Consider the following 21,577-nt stretch of genomic DNA (forward strand, 5'->3'; position numbering starts at 1 on the left):
TACGGAAGCAACCCAAGTGTCCGTTGACAGATGAATGGTTAAAGAAAGTGTGGTTTTTATATATAATGGAATATTACTCAGGCATTAAAAAGAGTGGAATTCTGTCATTTGCAACAACATAGACCTAGAAGGTATTATGCCTAGTGAAATAAGTCAGAACGAGAAAGACAAATACTGTGTGTTATCACTTACATGTGGAACTTAAAAAATCTAACAAAACAGAAATAGATTCAGATAGAGAACAAACCATTGGTTACCAATTGGAAGAGGGAAGGGAAGAGAGGGGCAAGATAGGGGTAGGGGATTAAGAGGTACAAACTACTGTGTATAAAATGAATAAGCTACAAGAATATATTGTACAGCACAGGAAATACAGCCAACATTTTATAATAACTTTAAATGGGGTATAATTTATAAAAATTTTGAATCACTGTTGTACACCTGAAACTAATATTATAAATCAGCTATACCTCAATAAAAAAATCTTCAAAAAAAATAAAGAATGAAATAAAATTAAAGAGAGCACACTGGCCATGCAGTGAGTACTCACCCCCTTCCTTTGCAGGAGGGATGCAGAGAAATGGAACTTTCTCACCTCAAGCCTGGTAGGAGGACTTCAAGGGAATCCCTGCAGAGCTTGGAGATTTATTTCTTGTGATCAGAAGCCAAAGCCTGGGACCCGACTCCCACCTGAGAAAGCTAAAGCTGACAGTGGACTAGAGTCTGACCCAACCCAGGAAATCTGTCAGGAAGAGAAAGGCCAACTCCTTGACGGTAGATGGAATTTTGCTACATTTAGGTGAGCTCATACTCTGAGTCTTTAAGGACAAGGCATGTGTACAAGATTCCTGTGGAGAGATGTGGCACTCACAGGAGAGTTATGAGCAGTAGAGTGATGCTGCCAGGGTCACAGGTGACCCCGAAATAGAGATGCATCCTCCCAGGTCAAGGAAAGTGTGCGTGCCAAAGCATTACTTACAACTTCTATTTGAAGGTAAGACCCCTAATCTGTAAGTCAGCTGGGTTTTTGCTTCTCATTCTAGTGAAAAAACGTTCTTACACCCCCAACAGTGAAATTGCTTCCTTGAGAAAGAGAACCCAAAGGCAGGCATTTCATCTACAAGATGCACAGACATACTTCATCTAAGGAGTTAGTCAATCTGCTCCATCAAATGCACAAGACTGGTGTCAATTAACTGCTATCTTCAAAAGTGGAGGCTTAACACATTCTAGGTCAGCTTGATGGGGCAAAATGGAAGGTAAAAAACAATTTGTATGCAAAGGATTGGTGATGGCTTTGATAGTGAAAGTGGGTGGGGTGGAGTTGAGGAGGTAGATGGAAGGCAGTGAAACTGACTAACCCCTCAGAAACTGGAACAGCCGTAATCAAAGGCTAGGATTACTCCGATGCACTCTCATGTTCTCTAGATCATTAACTCTAGTCTGATAACCTACAGTCAAGTCAGCTACAGTCCATTTACCATCATATATTTTATTATAGGTTTAAACAACTATTTGAAGAAACAAGGAACAGTATACTTTGAAAACAAAGCCTGAAATTACAACACTAGGGAGATTCAAAGGTCCTTTGTTTATACCTTTCTCCCTGGTTGCAGCTGTAGGAACTTCCACTTGCCCTGAGAAATCATTAATATGCGAGACTTTTGCTGGGAGTATGATAGCTTCACTTTTCTTCACTTTTTCCCTTGACTGCCTCAATCTTAGGAACGAGGCAGCAGAGGGGAGTCGTTAAGGAGAGTTTTACAAACAGTGGTGTGCTGGTGAATGGCTTTCCAAAAAAAGCCCTGATTTGTAGCATTTGCCGATTCCCATGGTATAAATCGTCCCACTGTGGCCAATTTCAAGGATGACTGTATTTAATAACTAGATTGTGCAATTTCTGAAAATTGCACAGTCAGCTCATGAGCTAGTGCTAGCCCACTCCAGCACACTGCTGCGTTCAACTCAACACCAAGCAATGCCATCAAGTTACTATAAAAGCATGTGGTATAACTTTAATTTCCTGAGACTATATAAATGCAGGAGGAACAAGGCATCCAAGTCTTTGGTCCTACAGCTACTCAGCAGGTGTCCAAAAAAAAGACTTCCTAAGAAACATCTTGGGCTCAGGCTTAATCTGCTTCCAAGCAGTTTTTGCTGCACACAAGATAGATATTTTTAAATTACCTTTACATAGTGATACTGAATTAACAATGTAGCTTTTTACAAATATCCATAAATATTTTAAATTGGCTTATCACATAATTATATACCTTTCAACAAGAACCCGTAAGTAGCTAATTAATTTAGCAGAGTCCAAAACTTTAGCAGACTGTCATTGAATTGAGTGCCATTTGCTATTTTTAGAAGTTAACACATTTGACCAAGACAGGCTCTTCCAAGTGAGGAAGGGGATTGGGTTAAAGCAAGTCCTGAACATCCTGTGCTCCCTGCTCCAGGCAAAGGCAGCAAAGTTTGCTGAGAAATGAAAGATTTGGTATAGCTTCCTTCTACCTTCCTTGGGCTGAAAGAGAGTACACCTCCTGGAAAACTGAATTTACTAAACCTCATAGACTTATGTTAGCAGAAATACTAACCCTAAAGCTAAGACGGTGAGATACAGTGGGAAGCCGACTGACCCTGTTAATCACTAGTTCTGTGGGCTGAAGCAGGTTACCTATGCTCCATCTGTCTCTGTATTCTCATCGTTAAAATTGTGCCAAAGATACCTACCCCATTAACTTCATAGCATTGCCGTACCTTCATAGAGTTCCCACGTGCTAGATACATGAAAGCACTTTGCAAACTGCAAAGCCAGCTAAAAGTATGAAATCATTAATATGACATACACTACAGTACTGGTAACACCAACTTCTGGGGTTAAATCTTATGATTACCCTTTCTCTGCCACTGACAATGTTTAGACACGTACACAAACAAGTTCTCTTGAAGCCCTAGGTGAAGGTGCAGGAGGACCCCTTTGACTGGCTGGTTTGACACAGCGCCCTGCATCCTGAGTATGATGAACTCAAGGGAAGTTCCCAAATAAAGTGCGTTCCATTCCAGTGCCACCTGTCCCTCTGTCCCAGTGGTTCTCAAAAGTGTTCTCTATTCCTCGAATGCCATCGGATCTCAAATAGGGCATTGTTGGCATATCTGTGGCCACTCCTCCAGTCTGACTTCTTTTTAGGAGGAGAGTCTCAAAAGATGGGAATACGGGAGGAAGGAAGTGAAGCAGTCCACAGCCCAAGAATATGAGAACAAGGCCAGGCCACTGCCCTGGATCTTTTTTGCATACCAGGTAAGGCTCCCATGGGAATAAGACTTCATTTTTCCACCCAGGGATTCAAGGATTAGATAAAGACACTTTAAGATTCTGTCCTCTAGCCACGAGTGTCTTGGCTGACCCAATGTCAGGGGTAACCAGATGTCTTTGGCCTTCCTCTGACTCTCATTCAGATAAGTATGAGAACTGAAAATTCTCATGCTGTGGAGTTGGTGTTTGTGTTGATTTATATACCCAGATGAACTGCAGGCATTGAAAATCTGCCTCCTCCATCCTACCCACTGGCATCCCTGCTTGTGCTGAAGAGGAGGAGGAGGCCAAGTCGAGTCTCTAGGAGATGAATTGGGGATTTGCTAGCAAGAAGATCCCCAGGTATGTATTATTTTTTAGAACCTGATGCTCTTCGTTGAATATCAAGTCTATTGCATCTCCAGCATGGAATTCATAAGCCCCTCCTATGTTCTGGACTGTGGTGCTGTTCGTGAGAGCTTGTATGGTGTCTCCATTCCTCCGTAGCAGCACCTCAAAAGGAGCGCGCCCCTTGTAGGCCGTATTGGGAGCCACTTGGCCATAAATTAAATACAAGCCATTCTGAAGTATCTTCAGCCTCCAGTCAGCTGTCTTATTCACGCAAGAAGGCTCAGGAGAGGCCATTTGCCATTTTGAAGGTAACGGTCCTGTAAGACATTTACAAGAGAGACAGAGAAAAAGGAAAACAGTTATTTGTTTCATCCTCTTCCTGATTATAGTTCTTTCCCAATTACAAGCTGTTTCTTTACCTGGTATATACTAGTTTTCTCCAATCACAATTTTAATATTTTAAGTAATCTATCTACTCCTTGTTTTTGAGAAATCGCAAATCCTAAGTGTCTCTCTTGCTTGGGAAGCTCTAAGGAAGTAAATTTGGAATAGAAAAATGGTTAAGTTTCAGGTGACACTGCATCTCTTGTCAGTCACCATCAGTGAAAGGAAAGAAAGGCGGGAGGAAGAGAGGACTCACAACAGGATGGTGATGGCCAACGCTGGCAGTCCAGGATGCACACTCATATTTCTCCTTGTAAATACTACCTACTATGTTATCACTATCAATGAGACCTTCCTCATCCGTCGGTATAGAGTAGCGCTCTCTTGCTACTCTTTTACCTTTATATCCTGTTCTAGTTTTGTTCATAGACGGTGTTACCGTCTAGCATGTTATAAATTAAGTTGTGCATTTGTTTATTGTCTACCTTATTCCCACTTGAACATAACATCCTTGAGGACAAGTACTTCTCTGTTTTATCCACTGCCATATCATCGGCACCAAAAAGAATTCCTGGTACCTTGTGAGTGCTCAATTAACACTTCTTGATTGAATGATACATTCCTGTCCCTGAATTAGGTGCATTGTGTCCAAATTATGGTGATTGTCATCAACTTATGGGTATGTATCAGTCAAGATCCACTTGGGGTGAGTATACAAACTCTCCAAAAAGTCTGGAGGGTTTGGTAAATTATTGGGTTTATAAATGGAAATTATTTGTTTAGATGTAAGTATCCCAATTTACTGCAGTCACGGGATAGGGAAAGGGTCAAGACTTGTTTATTTTTATGGGTATATATGGAATTTACATTTTCCTAACGTTAATACTTTTTACACAGAAGTGTGATTTCAGAGTTCCAGGAAGTACTTTTACCACCCAAAATACTTGTTCGGCCTATTCTCTAGTTCTCCATTTTTGTTATAGGAGCAAAAGCCTTTATCAATCACATAATTAGAAAGAAACCTTATATCATGACTGATACGGGGCTCTGAAGGAGAAAACAGGAGAAGTCATTACAGCAAGAAGCGAAGTCTCCCTTTATTTCCAGTGAGTCCAGAGCCCAGTAACTTTTTTCCTGCTTGACCTGTACTAGACACTAGGCAAGTTACAAGGAAGAAGTGTCACTGGTCCTCATATTTAATTCAGTAATGGAGGCCACTTAAAGACCATCTTGGCATCACTTGAGATTCTCAACTTTTAACACAGCACGAGAGAATTTCAAGCATATCATGAGTTTCACTCCATTCACTAGAAAAACAAAAGCAAATCACAAGTAAAAAGAGATGCCCTACCTCCCACAAGCCAAGGAAGCCTGGCTGTTTGAGTTGCATAGGAAAACAAGAGTGGCAATTAACTCTAGAAGCAGTCTGCTCTCAGATGGAAATGGGTGTTTGACCTCAAACCAATGAACAATCCAAAATGTATATATGCTAAGAAATACCCTAAAAGCTCAGTGCAACTGTGAACTCTATAGTGTGTTTTCTAAGCCAATACCAGGTCACTATAAGGGAAAGTGGCTCAGGAGCTAAGAGGGGAGGAGAAAGGAGCAGAGGGAGGGGCTATTCCCCTAACTCTCCCTCCTCTTCTATATACATTTGGAAACAAAAAACGGCACCTCACACTCACTCTACTGGACGTGAGCGATATGTGGAACATGAGAAGGACTTTGAGTCTCTCAGAGGGAAAGGTGGTAGAAATCTGAGGCTTGTGCTTATTAAAACAATTAAAAGTAGATTCCCGGATTTCAGATTCCCAGGCCTGTAAGAGTGCTGTGCATTCTGCCCAGAGGTGTAACTGGGTGCGGTCTTACCAGGGCGTGGGCGAAGGGACAAAATAGAATGCAGTGCTTTCTGGACAACACTGAAGCTTGCATTTTGCATCAAATACTAAGTAAAAAGGAGACATGTGAGACAGGTTACTCACCAAACTTCGCTACACAGGGCTCGTTGGCAGTCTGTAGAGGGAAGAAAAACAAGAACTGGTCAGGATGATAGTGTCACAACTTTAACTGATTAACTGATACTAATTTAGAGCCTCTGATTCCTGAAGCAAACTTCTCTTGCCTAGCCACATAAAAAACCTCCCTCCACCTTGGTTTGGGTTTCTCAGCTTTCCTTCATAGATGGCTGGCTCCTTCCTTTGCCTCTCATTACACAGCTCCTCTTCTCAGTCTTCTAGGAAAAAGTTAAGATCTCATTCCATCCACTTAACCTCTGACCACAGGATAATTATTTGTTCTTGGACTCTCCTCCTCTTGGGCTATAGAAATTCTCTATACAGTCATCTCTGCACCCCGGTGACTGCACAAGGAATCCACTGGCATGTGAAAGTAAATAGTAAAACTTATGTTTATCTTTATTTTAAATAAGAAATTAATCTACAGAAATATTTACATCTCAGATTGATAAAACCACCATTATTTTATGTTCAGATAATTATGCATCATAGATATAGTAACATGCTTTGAGGAGACCTCTGTTTCAAACTGTTGCAATGTAACAGTTTACATGCTACAAGAAGCCTTCAGTGTGGTTAATTTTATAAATATAGATATTTAAATACTAAAGGCTTTAAAATACTTAGTAGTAGTATAAGGTATAGCCATAAATAAGTTTTGTACCCTGTAAAGTTCATTTGTTTCCTTGTGGCAAAGTGCTTATGAGACTTTGCACTTAACCATGATGCAACTTTTTCGTTTATAGGATTTCTCTGGCTGCTATGTTAGGAATAAATTAAAGGCTGACAAGAGCAAAAGCAGTGAGGCCAGCTAAGAGATGGGTATAATCCCCTAGGCAAGAAAGCATGGCCTCTGACCAAGGTGCTAGCAATAGAGATAAGTGATTGGAAAGTGAGCCAACAGGAGTTCCTGACAAGGATCTGAGATGAGAAAATGAGAAGAGACAAAAATGACACCAAGGTTTGGGGCATGATCTAAAGAGAAGGATGAACTGTTCATCACTGAAATGAATGAGATTTAAGAGGAGTAAACTGGGGGAAATGAATCATGAGTTCATTCTTGGACATGTCAAGTTTGTGATGCTCATTAGACAGCCAGGTAGGTGTGTCAAGTAGACCGCGGGACCTGTAAGGATGGAATTTAAGGGGTTCTGATAATATAAATTTATGTTAAATTCTATGTGTGCTTTAAGATTTGAGACTGTGTAAGATCATAGGTCAGTGGGTATAGACAGAAAGGAGTAGTGGGACACTGCAATGTTCAGAGGACAGGGAATAAGAAAGAGCCTGCAAAGGAGACTTAGGAAAGCTCCTCTTCTCAGTCTTCTAGGAAAAAGTTAAGATCTCATTCCATCCACTTTTCAGTAAGGAAACCTGGAGAAGGAAGTATTTCAGACAATATTAATTTTTAAAAAGACCTTTGCACTATTGGATGACAGACTGACAATTTACTGTCTTAACGTGGTAAGCACACTCAAAGATGCGCTCTTCCATTTTGATCTATTTTTTTTGTGAGGTAACTTTTCAGTTATGACAGTCAAAACCATGAATCAAGGAAAATTAACCTAGAATATATAGCTCTCAAATTATTGTATTACCAAGTGTTAAACTACGATTAAGAAAATAAAAATACATTTATCAAATTACTAAAATATTTCAGTTATTTTCAGAATGCTTACATATTAACATGCTATGTAAAATACAGTATTTCGGTAAAAGCAAAATGGCTTTGCACTGTGAATAAACTAAGTATTACTTGATTCATCCTTATAAATTTCTATTTTTTGTAATCTTTTTAATATATACAATTAGCTTGTATATAACTTGTAATAAATTAGCATACATAGTGGGATTGACCTCAAAAACATTTTGTTGGTAGAGAGGTGCAATCAGAAAGTTTGGAAGTCACTATGCTAGGAGATAAATGACTGGATTCCTACAATTGCTTTTACTCCTGCAATTATTTCATCCTCATTTTGGGGTATCTTAGAAGAATTGTTGAAATTCAATTTAGTTTAACCAATGACAGGCATGTGATAGGGACTCCCTTAACTTCAATTTCCTAATTTATAAAATGGAGGAAATAACAGCACCTTAGCCCAGTGAAGTAAGGGATGGTTTAAATGAGGTAAGTCTTATGAAGGACTTTGCCCAGATATTCTGTCTGGTCCTGCTTATTACGTGTTAACGGTTTTGATAATGCTCATTATAAAGAAGAATTAAACTTTAAGCACCTACATTGCCAACATTATGCTAGCATCGTAAGCAAGAGAAACAAATATATTTATTATGGTCCTTGCCTCTTAAGAAGTTCATAAACTTTCTAGAAAGACATGACTACACACCTGAAGCAACTGGGTAACAATCTAAATACAAGTGAATGCCAAAACAGGTGCCATAGGTAATATTTATGCTATCTATTCTCATATATGAAGTGTGTGCAGAAACCTGAGGCCACAGACAGACTAATTGCCAGAGACAGAAATCCTGGATCCTGTGCTAGGGGCTGCTTTAATGTCTACTCAGAGCTTACAGAAACCCAGAAACCACCCTTCTAATATTCTGTAATTACTGCCACAAATGAAAATCTGTTTAATCACAAAAATCATCTGTTTGGCAGTGAGGCATAGTCTTTGGTTGAGAAAGTGAAACAGATAAGCAAGGAGTACCCATTTTGTTAAACGTCTTTTTCAAATTTATTCTCATTGTAATGTCATTCATAGTACTGGTGTAAATACTCATCACTACTATCTACTGAGAGTCTGTTACGGGTCAGGCACTGTACTATCTCATCAGCCCTTACCACAACTCCGCGAGATAAGCGGCACACTCACTTACACACGAGGAAATAAGCATGAGAAGGATTACGTCACCAGCCCAAGGCCGTGCAGCTGCTGCAAGGCCAGGCTAAGATCCAAACAGAGCCGGTCTGACTCAAGTCCCACCCCTACCCCTCTGTGGAGCAGTCTGTATTTCTAATCCTGGTAATGTTTGGAAGGTGCAAATATCCACTTATAAAGAAACAGGGGACTCTAAGTTGACTTTAGTTCCTTTTTGCTTAGAAAGATCAGCTGCTCTTCTAACCCTACTTTGATTGAAGCCCGGATTTATATAGTTGGGTTAATAATTCATAATTATTTCTCCAAACCAATTCCAATCAGATCAACATTTGGAAATAGAACCTACTCTCCTTTTAAATACAACTTTCCCTTTTGAAAGTATCCTTCATTCCACTGAAACAGAGGACTCTCCTGAACATTTGATTTCTTAGAGACAATTTCTGTGCACCTCGGAGTAGTCCAACCCCTTGGGCTCCTAGCACATTCTTTCAGTGAAATGTCTTTGGAAGGAAGAGAGAGGAAAAAGAAAAAAAATTCTCCCAAAGAAATTTGTTGGTTTTGAAGAAGTCAATCTTCATGCCAGTTTTTGAATTAGTGCCCAGATAGGCTAGAAAGTGGAATTTTGTATGTAAGAACTAGAGTGGACAAATGACTCACCATCCACCAGCCACTCAGTCCTCTTTGCCAAAAATACTAATGTGTGGCCAATAGGGAACGGGAGGAACAGGCGAGTGGAGCATGGAATACATGAGCTACTATCACTGCGCTGTCGGCCAAGGCCATTGGCTCTTCCCGTAGGAAATAAGTCTCCATGGCATCCTGTCCAGACAATATCCTGAAAACCTTTCCAACTTTCCCAAATTTGGAACAAACTCTGCAGAACCTTTCACTGAGAAGCTGCATGCCGTCTAGAAGAATCTGGAATCAGAGCTCTAACACAGGGCACTAATCAAGTTCAGTTCCGGCAAGATGTGTCCCCGATGCCTCTGGCAGAATGAACCCTCCTCTTTCCCTTTGTAAGAGCAGCTGTGTGCCCTGGAGAAAGGCATTTCCTTCCTCTCCTCTGCACTGGCTCCCCAATCACATGCAGGAATGGATGACACATAAAACATACCCAGTGTTCTTCAAGGCCATCTGGCTCTAGAACTAAAAGGTAGTTTTTAGAAGGAAAGGCACTTCCAAATGGAAGCTGTTGCTGTTCTCACCATTCCCCTTCTTCAGAAATCTAAACCCTAAGAATTCCTGAGTTTTGTTTTTTTTTTTCCTTTCTCAAAGCTTCACTGCTTCAGAAAGTTCAGAGTTCTGCTTGAGACAATGAGGCTATGATTAGAAGTTCCTCTGTTGCACACCCTTGTGTACAGCTATAAAATACAAATGGGCTACTGTGTAAAAAGTTGGCCAAAGCTATACTTTTCCCAACTAAAAACCAACAACTACAGTGTCTTGACTGCTTCCTTCTGCATCTTTTCCCAATTGCTTTCAAATATCTTATGTGGTAGAACCATATCTTTGAAATGGCCAATTCTCTTAGAAAAATGTTTCTATAGTCATGGATTTCATACAACAGCCCTTTCTTAGGAACTTACTACCTTATTCTCTGCAATGCTCAGAATCTTTAGATGCACCCAGGAATGGGCTAAATCCTGAATTAAATTAAATCCTAAATGAAGCATTTATTTTCTTTATGGTCAGTGCTGTGTAATCAACAATCAGAAAAAGACTTCTACTGAGAACCTAATGTATCTCCATCCCCTTCACTAGACCCACAACTTGGACTGGAGCTCAGTGGGAAATTCCTGATAAGGATCAGGGGCTGCCCAACTAGGAAAGTGCTTCCTCCTTCCTCCATGAAGCCTTCCCTGATCAACCTAACCCAGAGTCATTGCCCCCTAAAGCATTTATGTTCTCTACTACCCTTACATAAATTATCAATCACTGTATTTTATAGCTAGAAGGAACACTGTAATGAACAAATCCATCTTCCTGCCACCATTATGCAGATGACAAAACTGAGAACCAAAAAGATTAGATGTCTTTCAAATTCATACAGCTAGTTCTTGGGAGACCTAGAACCAGAATCCTGATCTTCCTACTACATCAATGTCATTTCCCTTTTCAAAGATACACTAACCATCTGCCACTTACCTTATTCTGGTTTTCCATTACCTTATTATGTCTTTTCCTCAGTAAGACTATAGCTTGCATCCCATTCCTTGAGGGCAAGCATCCTGTTTTATGCCTTTTTATTCCATCAAGAGGGTTTAGCAGAGCTCCAGAAAGGGAGAAAATACTCCACAGGCATCTGCCAATTGCCTGATTTAATCAAGGGATTCCACCCAACTCAGTTCTGCAGGTAACAGCATTTTCTACTACCTTTCATTTCACCACACTCAAATAAGCCTCAAAAACCACATGCCATGACAAAACTGGAATTACATTTACGTTATCTGTACCCACATGTCTCTCTTTTCCAGTGAGCTCTGGCAATACTGATAATAATTAGACTTATAAAAGAAAAAAAGGAGTAGAATAAATAGGAATAGGTACTGTTGTCTCCTTACCTTGAGTGGGAGCAAAGTGTAAATGAGTGTACTGAAGGAACAAAGTAGTAGCAAAATGATTGTTGTTGAGTAGAGTAGCCATTGCTTCCAGGATGGTCTCTGTGCTCCTTGAGGACCTGAATGGCTTAGAGGCATATTCTCCATGTGGCTCAAACTCATTCTCTGCAGGAATGGGAGCTGTGGAAAGCAGAAATTCACAAGTGATGAGCACATGATGCAACTAGCCAGTTTTGTGGTAGTATGATAATTAGCAGTGGGTGTAAGAGGCGGGGTTTTCCTTCTGATTCTCGTGTGTTGGAAACGATACTACTAGGCCAAGTGCTGACTTTCATTTGGCACCAGGCCGAGAGCACCAAAAGGAACAGATGGCTAAAAGCCAAGAGAAACAAAACGACATCACAAGGGAAGTTGAGAGGGAAGAAAGTTATTTCCTGAAGCAGGAGGAAGTATGGAAGCATGCAGCATTACAAACTATTTCCAGATTAGAAAATTACTTTTTTTTTTAAATTGAAGTACCATCAGGTACAATGAAAATTATTTTTGTAGGGAGAAATGAATTTCAAGATGGACTGTCATACTTCAAGTATCATGTATGTGTGAGACAGGAATTTGGGGAGCTACGGAGGCTGGGATGCATGGTTTAGAAATAACAGTTTCATCAATGTCTAAGATGTAAGATGGGTTCATTCTGAGATAGTCTCTAGAAAACACCAAGTGTACTACCAAAATTTAATTTTAAAAAATATGTCAATACAAGAAGCTCAATTCTCTCTTATCTCACCATTTTTAAATTCTGAAAACTCAGTGCTGGGCGTCAAGTAGAAATAAAGTTAACAGACAAAAGGATATTTTCTTGCACCCTGTCCTCTGGTCTGAGCTCACACTCTATTCCAAAAAACATGAGTTTTCTTCCTGGCACCAAAAATGCTGATTTCCTACAAAACTAAGGAAATCTCCGGTTCTCTGTACCTCAGTCTTTCCATCTGTTAAATGGAATGCCTACTCTTTTTTTTTTGATCATGTGTTAGAAGGAACATGGACTTTTAAATCAGACAGAACTGAGAGGGAGGCCTCGTGCTGCACAGCCCTCATCTGCTCCGCGGTCTTCGGCATGTTACTTGACTTCTCTGTTTCCTTAGTTGTAAAATGGAGGAAATGTCCACTTCTTAAGGTTTTTTTGAGAATGAAATAAATGTGAAAGACTTGGCTCATAAGAAGTGTTCCGTAAGCGTTTCTCTCTTCTCTACCCTCCTTAGAGATGTTGTGAAGACTGAATTATGAAATCCTAGAAAAGAATAATTATTTAAAAATATTTACCATGAGGTATAATTCAGCTGAAGTTCATTTAAATAAAAGGGGATAAAATGAAAGTATTTTGAAGAAAAAAATTTTTACTCTAAGAGAATCAACTTTTTTTTTTAATTAGGAAAAAAGCCTAGAGGCTTAACATTCTCATTTATGAAAGAGGATGCTAAGGATAACAGAGGTTGAGAAGTGTTTCACGCCAATAGCTGGGTGACGGTGGGGTGGGAGCCTGAGCCCAGGGATGCCCTTTGTAACCCAATCATCATTTCTTAGAACCACACTATCTGCAGCAATATTTCTCAATGAGTCTTTGAATTTTAACTTGGCCCTATTTTATTTACCTTGATCAATAAAGTATCCCTGAAGAAAAGAGTCACCGAGTCACATAGGAATAATTTTTCAACACAACAGTGTTTCTGGGGCTCTGTCCTAGATGCTATGATGCAGGAGTGAGTAATAAACTGACTCCAGAAGAGCGATGCTCTGGCCCTGCAGCTTTCCCTTGTATCGTGTCTGAAATGCATGTGCACCAGCACAGAATTTAAAACTGACCACTGAAAAGGCACACTATCTCCTTCCTGCTTCTCTGACTTGTTCTTTCTCCTGATTTTTCTCCAACTTTTAAATGGAATTGCCTCTGCTTACTCACTTCAGTAAGTACTTAAATGAGGAACTATTCCAAATAAGATCCAGTTCCTCCTTCTGCCCTTAACCAACATTAGGCTCTGGGATATCCTGATTAATTATTTCAATCTTATGAAAGTATCTCTGAAAAGATGCCATGCTTATCTCAAGAAGGATACATTCCAGGGCTTCTTTCCATCAAACATGTTCTGAAATGAAGAGACTACAAGTCAGGACCAGCGGCAGTAGGGAAGACTTCTGAAATTCTGGAGTGATGCGTCATCGCTGGTACCTTTTTGGTATCTCAGATGTGACATCTCAGAAGTTAACAAGAAGTTAATGAACACGAAACCCAAGTGTTTGTATTTACGGCCTGTCATTGGCTCAGATCTTTGGAATGAGAATTTTTTTTCAATTAAGTCCAATTAGCAAATTCATGCCAAACATTGACTAGCAGCCCACTACTCTGCTAACAGCTTTCACGGCTATAAAAAGGAGACACGGCTGTCAAGGAATTTGCCACCCTACTAGATTAAACTCTTACACACAGGGAGGCAGAAGCCCAAACAAACACTAAAAGTCAGAGCCTCAGAAGAGAAAGACCTAAAAGAGCTAAAATAGTTGAGAAGACAGGTTGCATGGAAATGAATTGTCTGAGAAAAGAGGGAACTCTTCCTTGAGAGAATAGTACAAATTGATGAATAAAACTTGAGGTATAAAACATCCCTAAATGTTAGAAATTTTTAAAAGAACTCAGTATGAACAATGACAAAACACCAAACTTTGAGGAATCTGCTAGTTCTCAATCAAGAACAGAAAAATGAGGAATTTCAGAAAAACGAGTAAAAGGAAATTTTCTTTCTGTATTTTTCAGATTAAGAAGGCATGGAAGGTAGGCTCAATTAAGCAACTTTAACCGTATTCCTGGTTGTTTTGAATTCAGAACGAATTAGATGTACAGAAGCTTGGTTCTCGTTCAGGTACTGACCACATCACACTGAAATGAACTGGTCAGCACTTACGGTCCCCTTCGCTGTGCACAGTTCCACTTGAACATGAAGCAGCCCTGTGTGGACACCTCCACACGCAAAATGATGAAAGTCACAGGGAGGATGAATCACTTGCCCATCCCAGTGGAACAGGGATGGAGTCCCCACCCGCTGGACTCAAACTCGTACTTCCTCCCCTCTGGATGCTGACGCATGTCGAGTAGCTGCTGTGTAAACAGAGTGGGATGAATATTAAAATCTATGAGAGAGAGTTAGATAGACAACCGATTCCTCCAAAATCCTGTATTATTCTGGTCTGCACCCCCTCCCCGTCCCATTTGTGCTATTTACCATGCCTTTGTCCTTGTGACAGGGCGGGTATGGTGTAGCACACTCAGTCAGAGACACACTCACTGTGTCAGAACTCAGCGAGGAGCACTACAGCCGACTTGCCTCCGCTGGGTATCAGGACTCACTGTTGTGACAAATAAGGCCCAAGTGGCTTGGAGGCACACACACACACAGCTGATGGATAGATGATGGAAAATAATCAGAGACAGACACGATACATAACTAGGGTTTTAAACTCAGGATTTTATGAAGGTGACAACAGTATTAAGGTGAATAAATGCCTACTCCGTGAAGAGAACTGTGTACATCTCATTATACATAGATCTGTACGTACATGTGTAAATATACATATACGTATTTACATATTATACATTCGATAAATTCTAAAAGATGTATAGAGACATATCAATCTCCAGATCATACTAAGGAACTAATAAACACTCTAAACAGGGTGGTCAAGGAGATAGTTTGAATTCAAACTGTTTTTCTTCCATGACCTGAGACCCTTCTGTACCCCACCATTGCCTTGTTCTGTGCTGGTTTTGCATGTCCACTTTTTTGGAGCCCTTACCAAATTCTTCATTGTTTGTCTACGTTTTACTGACTCAAACCTTTAAGTAACCAGTCTGTTGACCAATTTCCTGTGCTAGATACCTGCCTTACCACTAATCGTTGAGAAAGGCTGTGTGGGGTTGTAGGTCCCTGTCTAGCCTCAGTCCTCTGTGCGAGTGGCTTGTTGTTTCCCGGGGCGGGGGTGGGGGGTGAGGTGTCCTCTCTAGCCTCACTAGTACTGTGTCAGTATCCTGGCCGTGGGAGGAACATCTTAAGCACCTTTTTGATGGGAAGTATTACTTCCTGCTTGGAATATGGATTGAAAATAGACTTTCCATTGTGCAAACATAGCACACTTCCTATTTAAAACCATTAAACATGACCCTAGAAACCACAATGAAAGAGATTTGCTGTTAAACCGGATCTTGCCCAGTATCAAAAGGATCGCCAGAGAACTATGTATTTCACCTACCAACCTAGCTGAAGTAAGACGGTCTTGCTACTCCCAAGACTGAGCATCGCCCACATCTCCTGGATCTCCGTGGGAAGCCCGGGCAGAGGAGCGATGGGGCGGCATCTTCCCTTTACTCTGCAGCTTGTCTTCCTCCCTGACCAGCTACCACACACAAGCTCCGCCAGTGGAGAGCAGGTGGCACAATCACTGCATTCAACACCCAACTGTGACGTGTGTTCGTAGAGGAATTCAGGAGACACTTTCTCCTCTGTTTTTCCACTTCAGCACTGGCCTTCCACGTTCAATTTAGAGACCCTGGCTCACAGCTAGATTGGTTGGTTTTGGCACTGGGAACCTATGAGGAAAGAAAGGTTTTGGCTTTTTCTGTATGAAATGACTCCAAAATACAACAAAAGGATGTTATTCCCCTGGCTCATTTGGAAACCGTTACTGAATGCCTTCTACGTACCAAGTACAATGTCAGGAACTTAAGTACTGACAGACAACAGCCACTCCTTATCTTCAAATTTCTTACTGCTTTTTTGTTTGGTTTTTACAGGTAGCCAGGGAGAGAGACAAATATACAAGGCAATACAGGGAGAAGTGAGGTACCAGCTTGAGAACCAAATAACTGACCTCACTCGGGTTAAGAGAAAGTTTTATAAAGGAGGCAATGTCTAGGCTGATATATACATCTGAACAGATGTTAACCAGATTGAAACAACCTCATAATATCCCATTCCCCTAAGCTAATCCATTACTATTAAGTACATTTACTAATATAGAATGTTAAATATTGATAATTTGCTGATAGCATAATATATATTATATATGTTATATACAGTATAATGTATACACATATTTAATGTATGTGCACACACGTGTGTGTGTGTGGTCTTAGTGCTTCAGGCTCTTTACTTGGCAGTGAAGAAATCAGAAGGCATATGACAGGGCCTTGGATCTTAAGAAATCCATTGTCGTAACTGCTGCTTCACTTACCTTGAGCCTTTCAAACGTGCATTGGAAACATGTTTCAATTTCAAAATAAGTTTCACTTACGCTTTTGTATAACTTTCCTGATTTCCCAAGTGAGAACTGCCAAAGCATCCAGACTCCAGGCCACGGTTCTCGTCTGTCTGGTGTGATGACTCTAGCCGTGAATCCAGTGGCATGTTCCACTTGTAAAGAGGAAACCTCAGGCTGGTATGCCCACGGGAAAAATGCTGAGTCACAGACAACACTGGAATGCTGCTTGATGAAACGGTGCCAGCTGAAGGTAGCAGGCAGTTTCTATTTGCTAAATAAAGAACAAGCAACCCTGGGGAATTAGCTATGACTATTACGTAAAGATAAGACCTAAGTTATTTCAAGTCTTTCATCAACCAACAAGCCCCAAAGGAAATCTCTTTGGCTGGAGGTAAGGATATTCTCCACCCTACACGTACACAGCTTACATCCTCTCCTGGTCCCTTGTCTCATTAATTCCTAGATCATTCAGGCACCAGCCTCTCTGATGGCAACACCACTGAGTGCTGATTTCAAATGTAAGCCACACACACAAGAGAGAGATAAAAAATTATTAAGAGTAAAAACAGGGAAACAAGTGTCTACTAAAAGCCTGCTCTCCTCCAGGCATTGTGTTTAAAGTTTAAAGTTTCACATGCATTATTTGGTTTATCTAATCCTCACAACAAGGTTAGAAGGTAGCCCTTGTTAATCCCAGTTTACAGAGGAGAAAATTGGGTTTAGAGATGTTTAGCAACTGAACTGAAGTGACAAAACTACTAAAATTCAAATTCAGTTCTGTTCAGCACTAAAACCTATCCTTTTCATTTCCATTCTGTCTTGATGCATTAATAAGTACCTGAACTTGGCTTTGGTGAGGGAAGGATTTTAAAATGACAATTCGCAACATTAAGGACCCTTATGTGCCCCACTTCTGAATATGATACCTACTGAAACATCTTTAGAAGGAAAAACTCATAACTAAATAGTAATATTTTTTAAACAGGGATAATTTCTTGATCTGTCTTCAGTGTTAAATTCTTCCTTTTATTCCTTCTTAATCTTAAAATGACTCAGGTTTCCAGATGGAGCCAGGATTGAAGTCAAATTTTAAGTTAGGATAAACAAATTACTTGCAATTTCCAGTGCCAAAACTATTTCCAGCCAAAAAATTTCCCCAAGATGTTCACTTTTTCCTAGCAGAAAAGAGGAAAAGAAACCCTTCGTATTCCAAAACTATATGTACAGCTTGGATTTATTGTAAATTTTATTCTTCATGTTAATTAAAGGATGAGAGTAATCATAGTAACATTTGGGGGCAAAGACAGTCAGAAGGAATATTGATTAAAAGAGAAATTTAGAGCCAAGTAGAGTTGTGGAAACCCAAGGGCCGGGTTAGCTGTGGTCATTTCAATGTAGAAGAAAATAGAAATCCCAGAAGTTTCAAAGGGAAAACATGGAACAATCCGTGTGGTAAAGATGACAGATGATTTCAACAATCACTAGAGTCGTTCATGAATATGCTTGAAATATAAAGACTGGGTAGAGATTCTTCTGGTCCTAACAATGTTGACAGTGATCATAGCAGCAACAACTTTGTGTATTTGACTGAGCACCTACTGTCAATTTTAAGTAGGAGTTGATCGGCTCATAATAAGGACTTGACCATCCTGATTTGAAGCCAGCCAATGTGTAAGAGCTTTTTAGGTTCAGAGCAGAAAATATGTAAATTCACATGAATTAAGTTTATATGGACATATAAAGCATGTGTCTGCCAGTGAATGGAGGGACAAGAAAACTAAATGGCATGGACTTCTGAAATGAATGAACTAAGCAAAGGAGAAATGGTGTCTGGCTTCTCCAAGCCCAGCCTGCCTTTGTGAGCCTCTGTCTTGCACAGTGGCTCCGAGCTTGCGGACACGGGGAGGCCAGACCTTCCCGGTCTGCTCTGCTCTGCAGTGTTCTGAAGTGGGACAAAGAGCCTCAGGAAGGTAACTGGATGAGGCAGACAGAGCCCAGAGAAGGGGTCAGTGGTTCCAGATTCAGGATCTGATTTTTTTCCACTTAGCTACATGACCCTGAGCATGTGAAGGAAAAACAAAATCTCTTTGGACACTAGTTTCTTTTTCTGTTTAAAAAAATGTAAACTGCATTTCAGATTCTAGAGCCTTACACAAATGTGGCGTATTTGGTGTGCTTTCCTGCCTTTGCATTGGAACTCACCAGGCCCTTCCACACTTTACCGCTGATTTTTCCCGTTACAGATTTTGATGTGTGCTTCCCTACAGATTCCCCCTGCTACACACACACACGCTATTATGTGATAGGAAATGAACAGAACTATGTAACAGCTGTTGGGGGACACCTGGTGAGCCTGGTGACGCAGGTTGGTGAGAATTTACCAAAGGCAAGGGAAAGTTTAATAGGGTCGCCGCTACAGGCAACAGCGGGGCCACACAGACAAAAGGGCCTGCGTGTCCACTGAGCGTGAACGTGCGGGGTCTTTTATTGAGGAAGGGGCTGTGAACACAAAAGAACAGGGGAGCAGATTTCTGACTGGCTCTAAGTGAGGTACAGGGGAGGACTGTGGATTTATGACTCCAGTAAGATGGAGACAGGGGCTGACACGGGCAAGGTGGTGGAGTTCATGATTCCGATGAGGAGGGGACAGGGGCTGAGACAAGCCAGCCTGAGCTACGTGAGGCCGGTCACTTCCCAGGGCTGTCAACTCTGCCAAGGCCAACATGGTAGAAAAGGGTGCACTTTGGTTTTTTTTTGAGAAATTGCAGGTGGACATTCGAGAGCCCAGGAATGGGGGTCGCAGGGCCTCGGCAGGCACCAGCTGGCACTGAAGTAGCCAAATTTAAAGTCTTTGTTTAGTTGCTGTGTCACACATTTAAAGAAAATGGCAGACAATTTGGACGCTTTTGAGTCTAAAATGCGAGTGTACGGATGGGATCTTTGGGGTGTTCTTTTATCATCTTGTGATCTTAGAATGTAAAAGCTGGAAAGGATGGCTTCACCTACCTCAATTTTACAACGAGGAGACAGTGGACACAGAAACTACGTTAAGAGTCTTGATGAACTACTATTATTTCTCTAAATAATTAACTACTTCGTTAGAAAGCACTGCCGTGCTGGTTCTGGTCCAAGATGGTGACATAGGAGGCTCCTGAACTCACCTCTTCCCATAGACACACCAAACATATGGCCACGCATGAAACCGTTCCCTCTGACAGAAATCCAAAAACTAGCCAAGCAATGTCTATACGTTGGGCGAATGAAAAAAAAAAAAAAACCCGCATTACAACTGGTAGGCAAGACTGAGACACTCGCACCATAAACCCCATCCCTGGCATTGCACCAGGCCACTGGGGGCAAATCTCCAATGTCCAGCGTCACCATGAGGAGCAAAAGATTTGGACTCCACATCTTGCACCCCAGCTTTTAACACTCCCACCTGACGACTGGGTCTCCAAAACACTAAGCCCTGAAAGCCAGTGAGGCTTGCAGCCACAGGACCCGCAAGGCTGAAGCAAATCAAGAAGTAGTTGTTAACAGGCTCTGGAAGACTCGGGTGGCTGTGCCCACAAGGCTTATCAGGAGCAGACAAAGGAGTATCCAACTTCCAGTCTTCCCTTAAAAAAGATCTACTTTACATACATTGAAAGCTACTGCCCCAGGGGTCAGGCTTCTCACCGAGGGGCTAAATACCATTCTCCCCAGAGAACAGAGAAGCTATCAGAAGCTTTCCCCACCTTAGCCCTCCAGCCTCCTCCAACTTGTTAACATCCCCTAGGAAGGAGCTTGTGCACCTTCACCCTAATTTTAGCAGCTGCCACCCGACACAAGCCCCCGGATCATCTGGCTCTGACACCCAATGGGGCTTGCGTGCCAAATTCCCACTGGACTATAGCAAACAAAGAAACAGTTCTCCCCGCAGGGCTCAGCACTTAGTGAGCAGGCAAAAAATGCCCACCTCCCAGACTTCCCCTGAAAAGGTTCTGTTTGAATACTTTAAGAGCTGCTGCCCAAGGGCCAATCTTCTAATTTAACACACATCTAAGGACTGCTGAGATTTCTCCTGAGACCAAGGAAACCTCTGGACACATCCCCTTCCCACTCTCTCTTGTTCACACTAAGGCACCAGTATCTCCCTGCAAGAAGCCTGTACACGTGTCTGGTGCCCTAGCTTTAACAGCTGTCACCCAAGGGAAGGGCCTCTGAGTTACTGACTCAAAGCCAACTGGTTTTGCATTCACAAGTCCCACAGGACTGTATCAAACAAGCAGTTCTTAATGGGTACAGGAGCACTCCTAATTCTGTACATCTGGGCCAAATGCAGAAGGAACAGGCAAAAATTCCCATCTCCCCGTTTATCCCTGAAAAGGGCCTAACTACACGCTTTCTTAGTTGCCGCTGTTACCAGAGAGTAGGTTCTTGTCTTGTTACAGAAAGAATTCAGAGGCGAGATGCAGAGGTCAAGAAAAGCAAAGCAAGGGTGTAGTAAGTGACAATACGCTCTCAAGGGGAGAGCAGGCAGACTTAGGTGAGTAGCTGCCATGAGTTTCTTTGGCAAGCTGGTTATATGGAGTGTAAAAATAAATGGGTGGAATATTCATTGGGGAGGGAGGGGTTTGGGGTCATATTTCCTGATTTTCATCCCAGCTCCACTTTCCTGAGGGGAGGAGGGATTTTTTTGTCCTTATCTGGCCTTGATCAAACATATCATGGCATCAGTGGTACTTCTTATCTGCAAGGGCAATTTTATTGTAATGAAGGCATAATGAGCAAAAGGTTATATTCAGATGCCAGATTCCCACCTTTTCCCATCTTTGTCTGCCTCTAGGG

At 41.3% G+C, this 21,577-nt stretch overlaps 1 protein-coding gene and 1 long non-coding RNA gene across 6 annotated transcripts in view; one reads left to right on the top strand and one right to left on the bottom strand.

Annotated features, from left to right (window-relative positions):
- Window positions 1-1,472: 1,472 nt before the first annotated feature.
- TNFSF18 (TNF superfamily member 18) overlaps window positions 1,473-21,577 on the bottom strand; it is a 61,335-nt gene continuing 41,230 nt past the window's right edge. The window contains exons 2-8 of one of the 4 annotated variants that reach the window (XM_064477994.1): window positions 16,781-17,018; window positions 15,744-16,076; window positions 14,716-14,889; window positions 14,398-14,591; window positions 11,447-11,623; window positions 6,013-6,043; window positions 1,473-3,963 (exon numbers count right to left, since the gene is read on the bottom strand). In XM_064477994.1, coding sequence (XP_064334064.1) covers window positions 3,617-3,963; window positions 6,013-6,043; window positions 11,447-11,605 — 537 coding nt within the window. In that variant the 5' untranslated portion in view covers window positions 11,606-11,623; window positions 14,398-14,591; window positions 14,716-14,889; window positions 15,744-16,076; window positions 16,781-17,018 and the 3' untranslated portion in view covers window positions 1,473-3,616. Of the gene's footprint in view, window positions 3,964-6,012; window positions 6,044-11,446; window positions 11,624-14,397; window positions 14,592-14,715; window positions 14,890-15,739; window positions 16,077-16,780; window positions 17,019-21,577 lie in introns of all 4 variants that reach the window. The other 3 variants (XM_031435747.2, XM_010984533.3, XM_031435746.2) reach the window with 3 other exon arrangements.
- LOC105092772 (uncharacterized) overlaps window positions 4,615-21,577 on the top strand; it is a 74,173-nt gene continuing 57,210 nt past the window's right edge. For both annotated transcript variants that reach the window (XR_010377550.1, XR_010377551.1), the window contains exon 1: window positions 4,615-5,136. This is a non-coding gene — a long non-coding RNA (uncharacterized LOC105092772). The remainder of the gene's footprint in view (window positions 5,137-21,577) is intronic.

This window comes from Camelus dromedarius, chromosome 23, assembly GCF_036321535.1.
Source record: "Camelus dromedarius isolate mCamDro1 chromosome 23, mCamDro1.pat, whole genome shotgun sequence".
Taxonomy (NCBI): domain Eukaryota; kingdom Metazoa; phylum Chordata; class Mammalia; order Artiodactyla; family Camelidae; genus Camelus; species Camelus dromedarius.